The sequence below is a fragment of the Stegodyphus dumicola genome, chromosome 7 (assembly GCF_044657685.1).
Source record: "Stegodyphus dumicola isolate Sdum_Otavi_A_Nest chromosome 7, ASM4465768v1".
NCBI lineage: Eukaryota > Metazoa > Arthropoda > Arachnida > Araneae > Eresidae > Stegodyphus > Stegodyphus dumicola.
The window spans coordinates 155,717,788-155,737,522 of NC_140774.1; the positions used below are offsets into that span (position 1 = coordinate 155,717,788).

The window sequence follows — 19,735 nt, forward strand, 5'->3', positions numbered from 1 at the left end:
TGCTAAATAATATGTGTTTCGATACTTCAGCAAGTGTCATCGTTATTCACCCACGAACGGGAAGGAAGAAAATAACGTAACAACTGGTGTCAGAAGAAGTGGAAAAACGCAACAATATAATACATCTCGGACGGGTTGAGAGGCTCGTTATTTGGGTTCAGCACGAATTGAGAGAAATTTACTTAACACAACGAATCAATATTTGCGATATGCATTTCAAACGTAATGAAATCTACTCTTCTTTGAAATGAATTACCAGTGGTGATGAATAATGGGTCATATACAATCATATTAATCGAAAAAGATCATGGCTCAAGCTTGACGAATCAGCACAAATCATATCAAAAGCTAAATTCCATCAGAAAAAGATCATACTGTCAATCTGGTGAGATTACAAATGTGTTGTGTATTTAGAGCTGCTTTCAAGCAGTCAAACAATCAATATGCGAGGCCTCATACATACTTTAGCAACACGTACGAAGTTTTTGGAGCTTGACTGCGATATGATGCCGCATCCCCCAAAGAGTCTCGAGCTTACATCATCGGAAAAGCTTCTTAAATGATAAAAAATTCAGTAGTAATGCTCCCCTCAAATTTTTTTGAAATTTCTGGTGATAAAGACCATTAAGTTCTTTGAACCCGGAATCACGAAGTTACCAGAAAGATGGCAAAAGGTTAGCGAACAGAATGAAAGATACCTGACTGTTTAAAGTTCATTTTTTGTTTATAAAAAAGTGGGTTATATATGTAAAATACATTCTTGCCAACCAGTATATATGTAAAATACATTCTTACAAGTATGTATTAAACCTGAGAAGAGATTTACTCTTCGTTACAGGAGTCTTAAGTATAGGAGCAAAAGGAATTTTATTCAGATTTACGAAACTTCTTCATTGTAAGATTTAAAAATGCGTGTTACCAAAGGTATGTTATTTTATCGCAAGCATTTCACTGTTTTGTGGTGATTTATGGCTTTTAAATTTAATTTTGGATTTTTACTTTTATTTTTTTATGGTCTCATAATTTCACTAGGCCATAGCTGAAAAATCATTGAGTATTTCAAATGGATTTTGATTTTTGCTCTTTTAAAACATTCTTATATTCTTCAAAGGTGTTTCGACGTACTGAAACCCTGAAATCCGTTGAGTTGGCTTCCATCCTAGAATATTACATAATCCATACAGAATTGGTTACCAACTCAGCAGTTTAAGGTACTTGAAGATATTAAAGCACTGTGTTTTTTAGGAAGCCTAATCCCTTACCCATCGTGTATAATACATGCATACTTACTAATACATAATACATAATACAAATATAAAATATGGATTCAAATATGTGAAGCAATTACATAATACAACACACAGCACATTCTTGAATAAATGCTAATACATCCTTAAATAAGTACTAAAACATAACTGAGTTAAAAACATTATACAAAAATTATTACATCTTATGAAACCACTGTTATGCTTACAACACCTGCACTTTATACCTATACAATATACATTTACCAATATTTGATTGACCAATAGCTTGTACGATATTATTACAAAAATGCACAGCAGCACGTAGAAGTACAATGCATACAATTTACTTATTCACAAATATTTTTGCATAGAAACGCATTATACAGCAGGTACAAGTACAGTGTTTTATCAATCTACTTCTTAACGAGTATTTTTTGCATTCTTAGGTAAATACTAAAACCTGTTTCAAGTACTGATACATTACACACATGAAAATTTACCTTACAGTATATAGTACTTTATCCAATCTCCTATATAATATTACTGCGCATAATAGAAAACAGAAACAAACTTCCAAGTACATCTATAATACAGTACATTATACAAATACGTTGTACCTGTACATTACATAGTTACAAATGTTTAATACAATTGCAAGTACAAGTATATTACAACTGGTACATTTACAGATAAATGACAGAAGTGCATTAATTACAAATACAGTTATGATATTTATTTTCCACTTATTGATTAAATACTCATACATTACTAAATAATTGCATCTTACAATATCTAGTATATATAATAATCGCTATCACATTATACAATTACTATGCACAATACTTCATCAGCATATAACTTAAACTCCTGATTACATACTAATATTTTGTTCAGTTACCACCTTTTTTGGCATAAACTGAAACACAAATACATATTCCATCTTACAAAATTCAGTATATTATACAATTATAACAAGTCCAGTACATTATGTAATTATACAATTGCTAATAATTAAACAATTATTGTACCTTATAACGTAACCTCGGACTAATGCAAAAAACTACTAAATAGTTACTTATACGATAGCAAAAATGCTAAAAGAATCTTATAAATGCCAATACTAGTATGCGATACTAATATGCGATTTCCAAAATATAATTACCAATATATAATACAGTTACTGATATATTACAAGGCACTTTCAATTGCAAATACATTATGCAGTGTATTGTACCAGAGCATAGTACAAATCTACTGCCATAGACATGGAACATTCTAATTTTCTATAATCTTCGTACAATTATAAATGTACTAGCCTTCATATTCATTTACAGTATTCTCTGAATGAACTGATTATGCTAAGATTGCTTGCCTATGCTAAGAGTATTTATCTACACACCAGTCAATAATGTTTTTGACCCGAGTGGTTGCATATTTATTATATTGGAGGCTCTTGTAGCGCCTGGACTTATTGTTATCACTCGGCTGCCTGAGTCTCTCATCTGTAAGTAGATTGCAGCTGAATGCAAAATGGTGCGGGCTGCCCTCTTCACCACATCCACAAGATGCATTATCTCTAATCTTAAAGCGGTAGAGATAAGAAGGAAAGGTGCCGTGGCCTGTCAAAAAGTGAGTAGTATAGTAAGGCGGAATATGTCTGTCAGGGAGACACCTAGGGATGTACTTATATACTCTTTGTCCTGTGGCGCTTCTATTCCACTAGTCTTGCAATTTAGTCATAAGTTGAGACATAGTTTGTTGCTTGAGAAAAGAGACCGGTTTGAGAGCCGGTATTTCTCGGAGTGTGGTAGAACATGCCGCTTCTTTGGCAATATGGTCAGCCATTTCATTGCCATATATGCGAACATGTGCGGGGATCCAGTGCAGATGAGGCCTATTGCCTGAATGGAATACTTGTAGCAGCAGATGTCTAATATTGTTCATTAATGGACTGCGTGAAGCAGTCCCTGCTATTGCAGTTAAACTTGAAGCTGACTCCGTATAGGTGTGATTAGATACCAGACGGGCTTTTGACAAATGAATTATGGCTGCTCTAATCGCTAGCAACTCTGCCTGAAAAACTGAGTTAAAAGTACCCAGTTTCCTTTGCCACTGGTAAGTAACTCTATTGTTTTCCATATAATTGTATTCCCTGTAGGGATTTAAAACTGTCTGTATATATTCCATATGCACTATTGAGGTCATTTGGTTTCATAAGTGAGATGTGTTCCTCTGGGTTATTTGCCGCTGGCTGGCAGGGATCTTCTGGGCTATGATGTTCGTAATCTGAATTGACATATTCTTGTCCCATAGATTAACTGTGATTCCAAGTAGGGAAACCTTCACTATCGTAGCTTCTCGGTCTGTAACTAAGCCAAGAGAAGGCGTTCCCGCTATTACTTGCAGTGCCGCCGTCGGAGATGTGCGATATGTCCTGCAGACCATAAGGAGTTGCTGACGCTGGATAGAATTAAGAATACGTCTCATGTGTGATGTTGTAAGGATCCTAAGTTTTACTAACGTTTATTTTATTTTAAAACTTTTCTATCTTTCTTATTTTCCACTTCCGGCCAGAATTAATGCTTTAACTTGTTTATGCAAATTGTACTTGCTAACGCCCAAGTATTTAAGTTGTGGCTTTTTGCCAAGAGTTAGAGAGAGAGAGAGGAAGCGAGCCGCTTGCCACTGCATTCTTACGAGTTTTCAATCAGTCGTTGCTTGCCTTTAAGGCCAGAGGTTTAGACCTTTTGATATTTGAAAACGTATTGTAGTTTCAGTAGTTTGGCGTACTACATACGTACCCTTTTAAAAAGGCCAATCTTAGTGTTAGGCATTTGTATACTAATTCAAAGTTAGCTTTTAGTTAGAGTTTTAGTTAGTAGTTTTATATTTTTACGTTGAGACCACAAGTGGCTGGTCTCTGTAACCCGAAGTACGGGAGCACCTGTAAAGTAATAGAGAATAAAGGGTTCAGTACACCCTTCCTGCTTGTGACGTCTATTCCACACAATCTGGAACATAGCTTTAGTAAGCTCTCTGTTCTTATTCAGGATACGTTATATTTCCGAAGCAAATTAAAAGACATACAAGTCCTGACAATGTGAGATGTGTACCCCAGATCGCCGCTCCATATAAGACGATCCTTTCGGCCGCAGTCGTGTACCAGATCTTAAGAAGCTTTCCTGGTATTTCCCATCGTAGTAAGGTAGTCATTTTCATGCTATTAGTCTGTAGCGTTTATATTTATTTTAACTAACATTTATTTTAAGTTTAAACTATCTTTCGTGTCAAGCCTTACTTTCCCCTGGAATTGCCAATGCCAGAGTATGTAAATTTTAGTAGAACGCGCAAAGTATTCAAAATAGTCAGCGGAAGTATTCTGAGTTAAATAGAAGGGAAACGAGTTCGAAAGTGTGCTTTCTTGCTTCACGAGCGTGGAGGTGGCTAGGTAGAAATTGAAGAACCGCGCGTTTTGGCCTGTGTGCTTGCCTCGGCAGATAGTTCAATCTTTCAACATAATATTCAGAAGTTTGCTGAATTATCAGCGGTATTTTAGAACGCGGTTAGGTTAGTTACGTTTTAGAGAGCCTCGTCGGTAGTCACTTGTTAGTATTCATTTTTAGTTTCTTATTTTTATTTTACCGCCGGGTCGGCGTAGTTTGTGAGCGTCAAGAGCACGCATCTGTAATTTCTAAAGTTGAAATAAAAAGGGATTTAAACCCTTTTCAAGACTTTGTGTACTTTTCAGTAATTAGCAGTCACCACTATTGTTGCGTGCAGGTTGGAAGCGCGCAACATTACAAGTCAATGCAGTAATTCGTTGTTTTACATGTTTTAGATGCGGTAACCACAACAGCTTGGAATCGATGATCAGTCTTAAATATTTTAACTCTTTTACGCATTTAATAGAAGCCCCTTCAAGTCTAAGGCACGGGTTCCTTCGTAGCAGGCGTTTCCTTCCAATGATTAAGGCACTTGTTTTTTGAAGAAATTTAAAGATTGTGCTTCTTTGCACATTCTGAAAAGATGTTAATGTTCTCTTCGGTCCTCTGTTCCAAGTCACTTCGTCCTGACACAATAAAGAGAAAGTCATCCGCATATGTCAGTAAGCAAACTCCTTCTTTGCCGTCATAGAGTTGGAATACAGAATTGGCAACAAGATTCCATAATGTCGGGCTCAGACACGACCCCTGTGGGCAGCCTGTCTTAAGGGGTTTCATAGCCATTCCTCCATCTAAGGTGCATCTAGGTACAATTGGATTGTTACTTGTATTGTTACTTGGAGGTGCTGTTCTAGGTAAAATAAACCGATGACTTTTATTCTATCTGCTCCGTCAAGTCATACCATTACTTAGAATCCGAGAGTGTATAAGAATAGGAAGGACGGTGGATCACTGTATAAGTTGCTATTACCTTCCTGTTAGAAAGATGAATATTGCTACTTCTAGAAAAGGCAGAAAGGCATCCTTCTGCGATATATGGTTCTTGTAATATGTTCACGCTATGTGATACTATGCTGCTCTTCGTTCTAGGTTAAGGACATCTAACAGCTGCGTTTTGCACTGCTTGAGATACGTACAAGACGCGTCATAAGTACAGTGCAAAAGGAACCGTAATATGAAAATCGAAAATCCCCCATAGCTTCTTTTATTACCAATCTCTTGAGATAGACAGATTTTAAGACCCTCAGTTTGGGAAGACGTTACACTTACAACATCTGTTTGAAGTATTGTCTTAGAGTTCCACTGCAAGAGTTGTGTTAGCTCTTTTCTTCATACAACTCAGTGTGACAGTTACTGTTTTCACACTTACTTTCCATATAAGTTGTTACAGTCAAGGAAGGGGGAATTTAAGTTATAATTACTTCTTGAGATGTAGCTACCAAAAACAGTCTTTACGTAAGAGTACTTTTTTATTCTGGATTCATTTGAAAATTTTACTGTTTCAGTCTAGAAAGGGAGGAATAACTTGCGCAGGCATATTCCCTTTCGTCGTATGTACTGATAAGTTTGTAAGCCGTTTCTCCCCCCTTCTTGGCATGCCTTCGTGGTATGGTGGTCAGCACGCTGGGCGCGTATTCCATAGGCCCATGGTTCGATTCCCGGCGAAAGCGTTGCATATTTTTCATCTCTCCTGCTGTTAAAATGCTGCTAAAAATCCTAATAGCAAGTTGAAATGCGGATATTTACAAGGACTTTAAGAAATGAAATTACACTTATATGGTTACGATACCTGAATCATTCTGTCATTCTAAAATGAATATTTAGCATTTACAGTTTCTGTCTCTTGAAAAGCATTAATTAAAAAAATTTCAAAGCAAATTTCGAATTATAATCTTAATGCTAAATCCTTATTGCATTTGTTCACAAATATACACTCTCATAAAAATTTACACAGCTCTGTGGGAAATCCGAATTCTTACAGACATTCGAATTTGCTCTAAAATTCCCATTTCCTTCGAATACAAATAAAAAGTTCGTTCTACATGCAATAAAAATGCCAGGTCGTAACATTACGTTGAAAACACCATAAGCGGAAATGTCGGGGAATAAACAACACCAAAGGGATATACCGAGGTTGAAAGAAAAACAGCGAAACATAGTGTTCGTAAATATCATAAAATAGCAATAAAGGATCACAGAAGTATACAAGGTATAAAGGCATTCTTTGGAAAAAATCGAAGCATATTTCTGACGCTATATTTAAATACTGTTGTTGAAAGGGATAAAATTTGATTTTATTATTTCTTCTTACCCTGTACGTATAATTCTTTAATATCTCCAGATCCATATACATGTATGAATATATGTATGCATGCATGTATGCATACGGATCTAATGCATTAATCTGTATATCTTCTTTTATTATGATATACTAACCTCTAATTGGAGGATTATGCAAAGTAAAACAGTATTCCTTGAAAGGGGGGAAAATTGCTGACATATTTCGCCATTATGATTAAACTCATTTTGTTGATAAAATTTCAATCGCATTTCCTTAATATTCTGCATTAATATTAACTATGCAATACTGAGAATACGTTACAAAAGCAAAACTAAGCTTATTTGCTGCAATATCGTAATCTCATATACTAAACCGTAACGGACTAAGTACATGCTGTCGCGAACAGTGATATACTAGAATTGATCTCTGACAGTAAGGGAGAACAGCTTTTATTAAACTAAAATAGATTAGATTCGTAATTATCCTTAATATGGGAATGAGTTGGGAGCTGGTAATACAATATTATGGTTCAGCTTTAAGGTGCCAGTATCATCAACGTATGAATGATATAATCATATGAAAGTAGTTATTTATTACATACTGCAATGGATTATTCGGTAACTAATATAGCCTGATGATTTATCTGCGTATGTAAACAAACATCAGGAAGAAGTAAGCAATTCTATTCAAAATTCGGCCGATATTATTGCAATTTCAATTAAAAGATGTCAGACGCTTATAAATCTGGATATAACTCTTTCTGCGTTGTTTATATTTATGGAAATATAGCAAAATATTGTAGAAGACAATATATTTTAGAAAAGTTGAATTGTTTCCCCTATCCAACAGTTTACGAGATGTTATAATATATGAGGTCACGCGATAAAAAGTCACTCAATTTCACTCAATCTAAAACTTATCTTATGAGGCATTTTTTCCGCCTTATTAAGCGTGCCTTCGAGGTGCGGTGGTCTGCACGCTGGACACGTATTCCAGAGGTCCGTGGTTCGATTCCAGCGAAGGACGCAGCTCATTTTTCATCTTTCCTACTTCCCCAAAATACCTAATGTCTCTACAGTGGCGCCCGAACTAAAAAGGTGGTGGATGATGATTCTCCACACTCAGGATTTGGCGATTGGGTCCCCTAACCTCATTCGCCCTTTAAAAGGGGGAGTATATAAGGCATTTCTCCCGTCTTCTTAGCGTGTCTTCGTGGTGTGGTGGTCTGTACGCTGCACGCGTATTCCAGACGTCCAGGGTTCGATTCCCCGGAGTTGTTCGAAGGAGTTGCTCATTTTTCATCATTCCTGCTTTAAAAAATTACCTAATATGTCTGAAGTCTAACCTTTCATCCAGAAAGATGAATTTTCCTCCTGGCTTTTATTACAGTATCAGAAAACTAAATAAATATGACAGATATAAAAATGACTACAGTTGCAAGTGAAAGAGAAACACACCAATGTATTATTTGAAACTAAAATCAGACCAAAATTTAACCATATATTGGCGTAGATTTCAAATAAAACACAACTGATTTCGAAAACGATTAGACATACCCCCCTCTTTTTCAGAAGGAAAACCATTTTTGCCTAAATCTCCTCATTCTTGAAGGGCCCACCAGCGGCCGAGCGATAAAGTCGCTGAACAGTGGTAGTTCGGTCCGAGGTTCGAATCCCGCGAACGGGCTGGCTGCATGGGCGTTTTCGTGGTTTTCCCCATGTGTAACGTGTATACGAGCCAGTTTCCCTTAGAAAGTCCTCCACGAAGGCATCCCTCCCTTTAGGCAGATAGCCCTCATGTGCTTTGCCATAATTAAATACACCACAATACCACACCACCTCATTCTTGAAGAAGAGGAAACTGTCCTTGATTGTCCTCGAAATTGACAGAATTTTATTAAAAATTTACGTTGAAATAAAACTTCTTTTTTATCAATTTTTAAATCAAATTATTTTCATCGCTGACTTCAGTTTGAAGAACAGAACTAAATTAATTTATGCAAACTGATTTACGCTTCTCACGGGAATAATGGAAAATACGGAATAAAAATTATGTGCAATTCACTAAATAAATTATCCCAGAAGCTGCCTTTGTTAATTTTGTGAGGTACTACTTAATATTCAACAGCAAAGCAGAACATATAGTTAAAGTAGGAAACAAATATACGCGTTTCTAAAGGCCGACTTTTGAGCATTGGCAGTGTTCATTCTCTTAAATTTAGATTGCTGCTATTTAAAATTCCTCTCCTTTAAGAACATTTTTAGAATGACTAACGCCCCTTTGGACTAAACACATCTAAAAACAGCATATCTTTAGAATTTCCGATAGACAGTCTTGGCAGCTGGAAAAATATTTTATTCCGTACAGCGTGTTGCCACTGCTCGCTTTGAAATCGTTGAATTTCTTAATCAAAAATTCTCTAAAGTTTAAAAATATGAAACAGATGATAAAACAAATTCGAAATTCAAGCTTCGGGCGTATACGTGCCCATATTAGGGTGGAGGGCTATGTTATTCAAAATTTGATGGTTCTAGGTATCGTTTTTTTTCACAATACGAGAAAAAACACATACATTCAATCATGCATATTCTTTATTATTTAATTTCGTTAAATATAATACAGAGTGCTAATATTTGGTGGCAACAACCTAAAAAATGGTACAGCCGTTTATAGTGATTAGACGCAAATTTCCGTTTCGAAATTAATAGCCCTTTTGGGCTAATAATCTAGTTGATTTCGAATTGAGGAGACGTACACAAACATTATCCATGGAGCAAGAAACTGAATAACATATAAGTGGCCAGTTGTAAGCATCCAAAATCTTTAAAACATATAAAAATTATTACTTAGACTTATATTTCGATGATTACAAAGAATCCACTAGCCTTCAAATTATTCATTAATTTTTGTATGTAATAAACGTATCTTAGTAGGGTACATATAATTTTATTATTATGACAGACTCTGTATTAAAACAATAGATAAAAAACGTTTTGGATGACAGTTCGTATTATTTCACGGAATGAAAAATTAAGAAGCATCCGCATAACTAAAAATTACTCCTCAAAAATGGAAATTTTTATTAAACACTTTTTGATCCCTAATGCATGTTAAAATACAAATTTTCTTACTCGACGAAAATGTGTGAATGTTTGCAGAAAATATTCTTTTCAAATTTCATTTCGTAAGAAATGTTATTTCACGAAACAGAATAATTATTAATTTGCTTAAAATAGCTTTATATTATTATACTTACAATTTTGCAATCTGGGAATCATGGAACGACCAATCTTCAATGACTTCAATGTTATTGTGGTCCAAAATTCTGAAAGGAATTGAAAGAATTAATCTATGGTAAATTTGATCACATGATAATAAACACTAATACTCCCAAGAGATTACTACAAGTCTAGACTCCTGTCTCAAAACTATGCCGTTTCAACCAAAGAAATTTCAACAAGTGCTTAAAAGTCTTTGTCCCGTCTAAGTAATTTGAATCTGATACCTCTAGTACAATGACAGTTTATTTTTTGCTTCACAAAAATCTGAAGAAATCGGACTTCACAAGTGAAGTTCTTTAATTAATGCTCCTGTATTAATTCTTATTTAAAAACCTTTCAAGATGCTTTGCAAAGATTTTTCATCCATTAAATGTATAATATTCTTTGACTGAGATAATAATTTAATAAGTTTTAAGCTGGAAATTCAATTAATATTCTAAGCTCTCTTCCAGACTAATAGGCGGTAAAAATAGAGCGGTATTTAACGATTAGTTGTGTAACATTTGATATGGAAGGATGGGAGGACTAACTGCAGCTCGTCTGGAGTGTAAAAGTAATACGATAAATATAACTAGAAAAACATTTTAAAGAAGTATATCGATAATAAAAGAAAGAGAATGACCCCCAAATATTTCTTTAAAATTAGGAAAAATTTGTTCTCATATCTGAGTTTGATCGAAATTCATGGCCCACTGAAGCATGCGGAAAAGATCTCTAAACACTGGTAGTACGTCGTTTATATCCCAATGGACACAAATACAAGTGACTGGGGACGTGGGCACTGTGCCTCTACCATACTGGTTAATCAGTACAGCACCACGTCCACCATTAACTAGGACAGCAGCAGCCCAGATGTCAACAAGGGGGCACACTGGCGACTCGCCGGTTTAGTATGCATTGATTATATTTATAAATACAGGGTCTTATACGTCGTTCAAGATGCATATTACAAGATTTCCTACGGTGACCTTGATAACAATTATAATTACCCGCATAAATTACAGTTACACACATTGTTACATTGAATAATACTTTGACAAAATATCATTTGCTTTACATTGAAGTACTTTTAAAATATGCATAGAAATATGAACACTGATACGCATGATATAACACTGATTATATACATATATATGCAGTAGCTACTTAATAGAATACAGGGTAAATACATAACATTATGCGGTTCAGAATACATTAGCACATAGGAGAGAATACAGGACTTGTTGCAAAATGTTATGATCATAGTGATTTGTCTTGGATATATAAAATCACCTATAACTTGGATTACACTAACATTACACAAGCATAGATAAGTAAAGAAATACTGATACAGGGATAAATTAAATCTGCATACATTAAATGCATGTTGGAGACGAATTATGCATTAAGTATATAGTACATCCAGACGTTACACTAATTGGGGTAATTAAATTAATTCATAAACATGATTGAGTAAACACGCATATTTAAAAACATATAATGAAGGTTATAATGTTTTGACTTGGATAAATAAGATCACCTATATTAGATATACATACAGGGGTATACATTTGCATGAATAAGTGCGTACGCATACGTTCGATACACATTGAATATGCATTGCGCGTTGAGTGTATTGTATACAGCCTAGGTTAGTAAGTTATTACACACGTTGCGCATTGATACACGTTACACATATAATTATTATAAAAAGTTGACTTGGATATGCATAGTCATCTGTTAGAACACATTACACATACTGGAGTAGATAAATAAATACATATATATGGATATAAGGTACACATACATTGGGTATGCATTGAATAATAATTGAAGATTTGACTTAAATAAATGAGGTCACCTACATTGGAAACGCATTACACATGCAGATAGATTAAAAACATATACATGGATGAGTAATTACACATACGTTATTAAATACACATACGCTTTAAGATATACATTGGGTATAGGTACACATTGTTATTAGATACACATTGAATTTGCATTGCGGATTGAGTATGTTATATACAGTGGTAAATACATTTTCGACCTTTTCCGGTACATTTAACGTGAATATGAGCCAGTAGGTTCCGCTAGAGGTTCCTCTTCGAGGCTGCACACAAGCATGCAAGCGGTTAAAAACGCTAAACACTGGTAATTCGATCGGGTTCAAATCCCAAGGAATAAGTTGGTTGCATGGGTGTTTTCGTAAAACATGTTTGTGGTGTTTTGTGGTATACACAGAGTTTCATAATACATTTCGTAATGTGGTTTCGAGGCTTCTCAATGCAAATACGAACAATTCCTTATAGAGTCCTCTACAGCAGCGTTCTTTCTTTTAGGCGAAGTAGTTCTTGTATACTTTTTATTAATCAATGAACCTAATTTAATTAAATTTGTTGAAATTCGATGTATGTTTCAGTCAGCGTCGAAACACAGCTGAATTACCTCTTATGAAATGCTTATCAAAGCTCTCAGTTCCAATTTTATGTAAAGAGCAATTTTCTATAGAAAAGCGAATTAACAGTAAATGAAAAATTTTACTTTCTGGATTTCATAGGCCGTTACAGAAAATTAAAGAAAGTCTGCCAAATGATAAAGGAGAAAAAAGATCGCACTTATTTTTTAAGAATTTTATGAATATATTTGAATATATTGTTACATATTTATTATTAATTCCTATTATATTGCTTATTTGGTAATATATTGTTCTCAACCATGATTTTGTCAAATAAATCTTTAAAAGTAAAGGAAAGCTTAATTTTTTAATATTAAACCATAGTACTATAAAACAAAGCAAAATTGTTTACTGAGAATAGCCCCGAGTACTTAAAAATTCGGTTAAAGTAGTTTACATTTGTGATACATAAAAAAAAAATTCTTTGGTTAAACTGTACTAGAGCTCAGATTCAGGTTCCAGACTCTGTATTATATAAACTTGCTTAAGTTCCAAATGTCAGGTCTTCCTATGACATTTGGAATGTCATAGGAAGACCAAATGTCACGTCCAAATGTCAGGTCTGATCCCATTAGAGGCCAAGTAGGAAGACCGCTGAGTACTGTAGTTGTACTGTACTAGTTGTTCAAGTACAGATCTCGGAGAGAAATGTGGCTGCTTGGAAGTTCTTATGCTTTCCATACGAAAACGAACCAGTTTCCTTAGAAAATCCCTCATGGAGGCATTCTTTCATTAAGCAGATTAGGCCTAGGACCTTTTTGCTGTAATAAGTTGCAAATAATCCAATCTAATTTCAAATCTTAATAGTTTTTCTTAGAAATTTCTTCATGAAGACACACCTCTTCTTAGGCAGTTAACCTCAATGTACTTTGCCTATAAGCGATAATCCAAAACCAAATTTTTATATATTCAGATTTAGTGATGTTAAACTCGGTTGTCCTGTCCTGTTTAGTCATTATCTTCTACTAGAAAACAGAATCTCGAAAATACGAAATGAAACTTTCGCAAGTTGCTTTTTACGGAGTAATTTAAAACTCATATGGTTGTGAGAGATTTGTATTCAACTCAACTCAAATGCCATGCAATTGACATGGATACACTTCTTGAAAATCTCTAGTTGAAAATTTTATTTTAATATTAAAACATTTTTGCAGAATGATCTAAGCTAAATATCGCAAGGAACAATTATGTGGCACCCAGCGGCCGAGCGGTAAAATCGCTGAAACTGGTAGTTCGATCCAGAGTTCGAATTTCGGCGAATGGACTGGATGCATGGACGTTTTCGTGGCTTTCTTCATGTGTAACGTGAACACAACCCAGTTTCTCTTAGAAAGGTTTCCTCGAACACATCCCTCCCTTTAGGCAGATATCCTTCGTGTGCTTCGGCATAATCAAATAAACCAAACGAAACTATAATAACGTATTTAATTTGAAATAATACACAAATTTTATTACATAGACATAAATTTAAATTCCTAGACTTTAATACCTACTGGCTTTAACTCTTACGGTGCTCAATCGCTATCCTGATATAGGTTCATGTGTCTCTTTTACCTGATGCATAAACTTCAAATACTTCTCTAAATGTTTATAAAGTAAACTACCGCTTACGAACCCGACCTTCAGCTTTAAAACAATCCATTTTGATTCAGTTCAACGTCGGTCTCTCCAGTTTGCTCTAGTGCCGTGAAATCAAACAAATATCTCTGATAATCCATTTAACACGTCTCCGGAGTCAACGCACGTAGGGAAAAGGTAGACGTGAAGAGAGACCGTTAAGTCAACATGCAGAGATACTGAAATAAAATTTACAACTTACTTCAGACCTTGGTAATGGATTTTTAAATCGCCACTTGAACCGTTGCTACCCACTTAAAGGACATTTCAAAGTCGTGCACGAAATGAATACAGAGCAATCTCCTAGCTGTCGCAACCCAAGTGTATTACACCAGGATAACGCTTTAATTTAATGCCTGTTGGATTGAAGGCAATCTGATCTCGCCTTGGGGGATTTAAAGTAGGTTAAATAAACATTAAATGACACATCGAAAGTTTTAATCACGCTAACTGTGCATCGCTTCGATATCGATCTCAAATAGTAACGTATTTTAACATGTATTAATTAAATCGCTATAAGTATATCAAATAATTTGTTGAATCCATTGGTTAGTAGTCAATAACTGTTTATTTACATTTTATTTATTATTCCATAGCTGTGCTGTTATAACATAGCAGTATTCGTTACAGATTCTGCTGACGTTATACCACTTTTGCACTTAATTATATATCTGACGGATTAGTTTTTTAGACCTGGGAATGATATAATAACTATAAAATAAGCAAAAATAAGGAGAGGATTATGCAATATTCCCATCACTTACTGGCTTAATCAATATATTTCGGTGCATGAGCATTAACACTTGAATGACATCTTATCATTAAACTTGGAAAACGCAATAATTCTTAAGATCCCATGAAATAAAGATAATAATAACAATAAGATTAAAATTAATTTCACAAATAGAAAATAAGCTAACTTTAATTCTTAGGAAGAAACTTGTAGGGACATTAGGTATTTTTTTAGGAGCAGGCAAGATGAAAAATGAGCCATCGCCTTCGCCGGGAATCGAACCACGGATTTCTGGAATACTGGCCCAGCGTGCAGAACAACTACACGAAGGCACGCTAGGAAGGCGGGAGAAATACCTTATATACTCCCCCTTGTAAAGGGCGACTGGGTTTTTTAGGGGACCCAATCGCCAAATCCTGGGTGAGGATATTCATCATCCAACACCCTTTTTAGTTCGGGCGCCGCTGTAGAATTATTAGGATATTTTTATAGCAGAAGTAATGAAAAAAGAGCAAACGCCTTAGCCGGGAATCGAACCACGGACATCTGGAACACCGGCCCAGAATACAGAATCACTACACTACGAAGGCACTCTAGGAAGGCGGGAAAAATACCTTATAAACTCACAATCTTGCAGTTTTCATTAGTTATTGTGAAAAGGAAAGAATATTCACTTCAAATATAGTATCTACCAATTTGATTTAAGTTCCATAAACTGAAGAGTTTATTAAGTTTTACGAAGCCGGGAAAGCTAAAATATTAACTACACTCACATATTCAAATCAAGGGAATATTTGATTCAAATATTTAAATCAAAGATATCATAGTTCCGGATTCAAATATTCAAATCAAGGATATCATAGTTTGCTAGCTAGACACGCTAAACTATAAAAGTACATAATAGGAAATGCGTTAATTACTATTTATGTTCTTTTTCACATAAAAGGACGCTGGAAAGAAGCACGAGGCCTAATCTATCAAATCCTTAGGGTAACGAGTAATTCAACGCTTAGGGTGCAGCAGTGCTATTGATATAGCATACCATACCAATAGCACTGAACCCATACAGGGATTCTAAACAGATATCTCTAAGTTTGCTAGATGGAACATGCTAACCACTTACAACATGAAAATTAGAGTGAGAATGTAATAATGCAACTGGGAAATGTAAATAATTTCTTAGAAATATAATTTTGAGAATTACTTCTTTAATTACTATTTTCTTTTTATGATTCTGAGAACTATTTTTCTTAGCCCTAGAGCCATTATGAAGTCTGACAGATAAATTGAATTAGATAGGCTTGCGGAGTACGAAATTCAGACACCTAAAATCCTTAAGGGAAAAATACAAAATGTAAGATTTTACTCTGCGTTCTGCAAAGAAATTTTTAATTAGTAAGTTTGTAGGGTTTATATTTATTTTAACTAACATTTATTTTAAGATATCTTTCCTGTCAAGCCTTTACTTTCCCCTAGAATTGCCAATGCTAGAGTATGTAAATTGTAGTAGAGCGTGCAGTATATTCAAATTTAGCAGAAGTAAGTTGAGTTTAAATAGAAGGAAAACGGGTTTGTGTGTGTGTGCTTCTTGAATCGCGAACGTGAAGGTTGCTAGATAGAAATTTAAGAACCGCGCGTTTCGGCCTGTGTGCCTATCTCGGCAGTTTTTGCTGAATCCTTCAACTGCTTAATTAGTAAGCTCGCTGAATCTCCGCTGTATTTTAGAACGCGGTTAGGTTAGTTAAGATTTCAGAGCCTCGTGGATAGTGATCTAGCTATTTATTCATCCAGTCATTATTTTTCAGTTTTACATTCTGTTTCTGTTATACCGCCGGGTCGGCGTAGTTTGTGAGCGTCAAGTGGACGCAGCTGTTATTTTTAAAATGGAATAAAAAGGGCTTTAAACCCTTCTTACGTGTTTGTGTAAATTTACATTTCGTAGCAGTCACTACCACAGTTGCTGACAAGTTGGGGGCCACACGTTACTACAAGTTGTAATCTATTCTAAAAAAAATACAATGGAAAAAATAAATATCTTGTTGAAAAGAATTATCAAAATACAAATTAAGTTGCTTTAACAATGATTAAAAAATAACTTTAGGTATTATATAAAAAATGAATTTTGATAGATAAATTAAGTTTCATAAATAGGCATTTGAAGTATGTCTGGTCGAACTTCCTGTACCGCCATTAGAGGCTTAACAGGACTAAATTTAATTAAAGAAACATTGAGATCTAAAACAAGGCCTAAATCACGTCCATCAAGCAGTAGAACTACCATTATACTACCTGAAATAACTTTGAATAGAATAAACAACTAAAATAGGAACTTAAAGTCTTGGAGCTGGTAAGATTTACCAGCTACACCAACAAAAGCACATTGTTACATACTTTGTAAAATATAATACATGTTACTTACATGCATAAAAATATATTAATTACATATACAAAGAAATAAAATAACAGAATATCATAAACATCCTAGTTTTTCTTAAAACAGATAGGCAAATTTTAAACACAATCAATATATACATTCGTTTCATTTACAGATACATATTTTATAAAATTCGACAATTTCAATTTAGTCACTGTATTTTTACTTAGATCCTTTAGAGTAATAAATTTAGCAGTATCTGGAATAAATCTTAGAACAATATTTTTTCATCGAAGAGCATCTAAACAACAGGTGCTCAATAACGACATTACTCATGCCACATGGACAGGCACAATTTTTAATCGAAAACATATTGTAATAAAAGGGAAAGTGTCCATGATTAGTTAAAGCTTGGTTTAGATATTTGCCACTTAGGGATCTTTTCTCACTTATAGTTGAGATTAAATTATATATGAATCTTCCTTTAGAATCTGGGTCGTTCCACTTTGCTTTGAGTCAAACCTTTTCATTTCAGCAAGGATTTTAAACTGTCAAAGGAAGTCTTTACTTCAATCAATAATTTGATTTTTAGTGGTAACCTTCGCCAATCTATCTGCTAAGTCATTACCAATGGTACCATTATGACTCTTCGTATTGACGTTTGAAGTAAATGATTTTATGGGCAAGTTTGTTGGACAGAAAATGTATTTGTTTAGAAATTTGCATTGAAAAATTTGGACGTATAGTTGTCTTTAGCAACATTTGTATGTGGTTCCTTATTTATTAATTAAAGTTATATCGGACAATTTTGGCTGTAGGAGGATAGATTTGTTTCTTTGATTACATCAGTGAAATAATTTTCTTATAGTCTGTGTGACATCATCTCGGTTTCAGAAACTGTTGCTCATGCAAATGCTTATCAGTGGCTAAAAATAGGTGACAGTCGGATGGAAAAATGCCCGGGGTGTAAGGATAATGAAGTAAAACTTTCAAACCAAACGCGCTAACCACCTTCTTAGCACTTTTGCAGTACGAGTTCTGGCATTTTCTTGAAGAATGAGCAGTCCTTTCCTATTGACTAGTGCTGGCTGTTTCGGACGCAGTACACCTGAAACCCATTGCTGTAGGCTCTCATCTCCAACCTCGCTTCTCAATGCAAACTGACTAAAACACTTGCGCTGATTCACTGATGCCGCTCCAAAGACAAGCACATTTTTCGAGAAACTTCTGCAGCACTGCCCTTTTTTGAACTCGGTAAAACATCTTTTGACAGTGACATATCCACATCATGAGCGTAGTTCCGACAGATCTGCTTTCGCCTGACAACTCTGATCCAACTGATGGCTGACGGGAATGTCAACATCTGACGGCATCCCGACAGGGTTGCCGACATCTGCCGTTTGTACTTCAGTTTTCATTCTAGCGGCATTTACTTTTTTGGACACACTTTGGCTCCGTGGAAACAGTCGAGCTACTTATAGACCTATCCTAATATCTTAGTAAAATAACCTCAACGCGAAGAAAGTTTAAATATAAACCCTTTCTTATTTCGTCAGCTTAGCAGAACGGAACTTGTATGACAACCAAAATAGTCTTCGCGGCTTACGAGAGTAATAGAAACAACGTTAAAGTAAAGATTTTAAAAGATTTAGTTCAAGCCCTCAACTTAAACAGGAATTACGAGTAGAACAGCTAAGCCGATTCAAGTAATTTAGAAGCTGGTAGAAAATACTCGTACTATTAAGAAGGTCAGTGTTGTCTTCCGAAATAGCTCGATCTATCTGCTGAAATGTTACCGAATGTGGTGGGGTGACTAATGACGACTTGGGAAAAAAGATTCAATGAATGAAAATATTTATGAAAGTTGCCGATGGCAAAATTGAGGCGATGTTATAGTCTACGCAACTGAAAATTTGATTGAAAGGCCAGTAAAATTTGAAAATGCAAATGCTCGGTTAAGCAAACGGCAACTGCATCAATAATTCAGTCTCTCACGTTACTTATCAAGTTGTTTTATGTTCATTAATAGAACGCAACTGCTGCTCTTCGTAGGTTAAACAGTCGTCACAACCTGCATGGAAGGCTATCTATTAATTAATACATTTGAAGGCATGATTTAAAATGTTTGAAAAAAAAAAGAAAAACGGGGTAATAGCTTGGCAGAGGGAGAAAACCGGTGACAGAATAGCACGAGAATAAGATTTGAGTTTTTCAACCGGTATGGAAATATTTCTGAAAGTTTTTCACTTCTTTCCATACAAGTTAAGTCTTCTGCAGGAAAATAAAACAAAAGGATTATGATAAACGGATGGCATTTGC

At 34.9% G+C, this 19,735-nt stretch overlaps 1 protein-coding gene across 1 annotated transcript in view; it reads right to left on the reverse strand.

Moving 5' to 3' along the window:
* The window catches only part of LOC118186681 (lutropin-choriogonadotropic hormone receptor-like), a 249,337-nt gene that overhangs the window by 166,148 nt on the left and 63,454 nt on the right, over nt 1-19,735 (reverse strand). Inside the window, exon 7 of the mRNA XM_035356806.2 lies at nt 10,228-10,296. Coding sequence (XP_035212697.2) covers nt 10,228-10,296 — 69 coding nt within the window. The remainder of the gene's footprint in view (nt 1-10,227; nt 10,297-19,735) is intronic.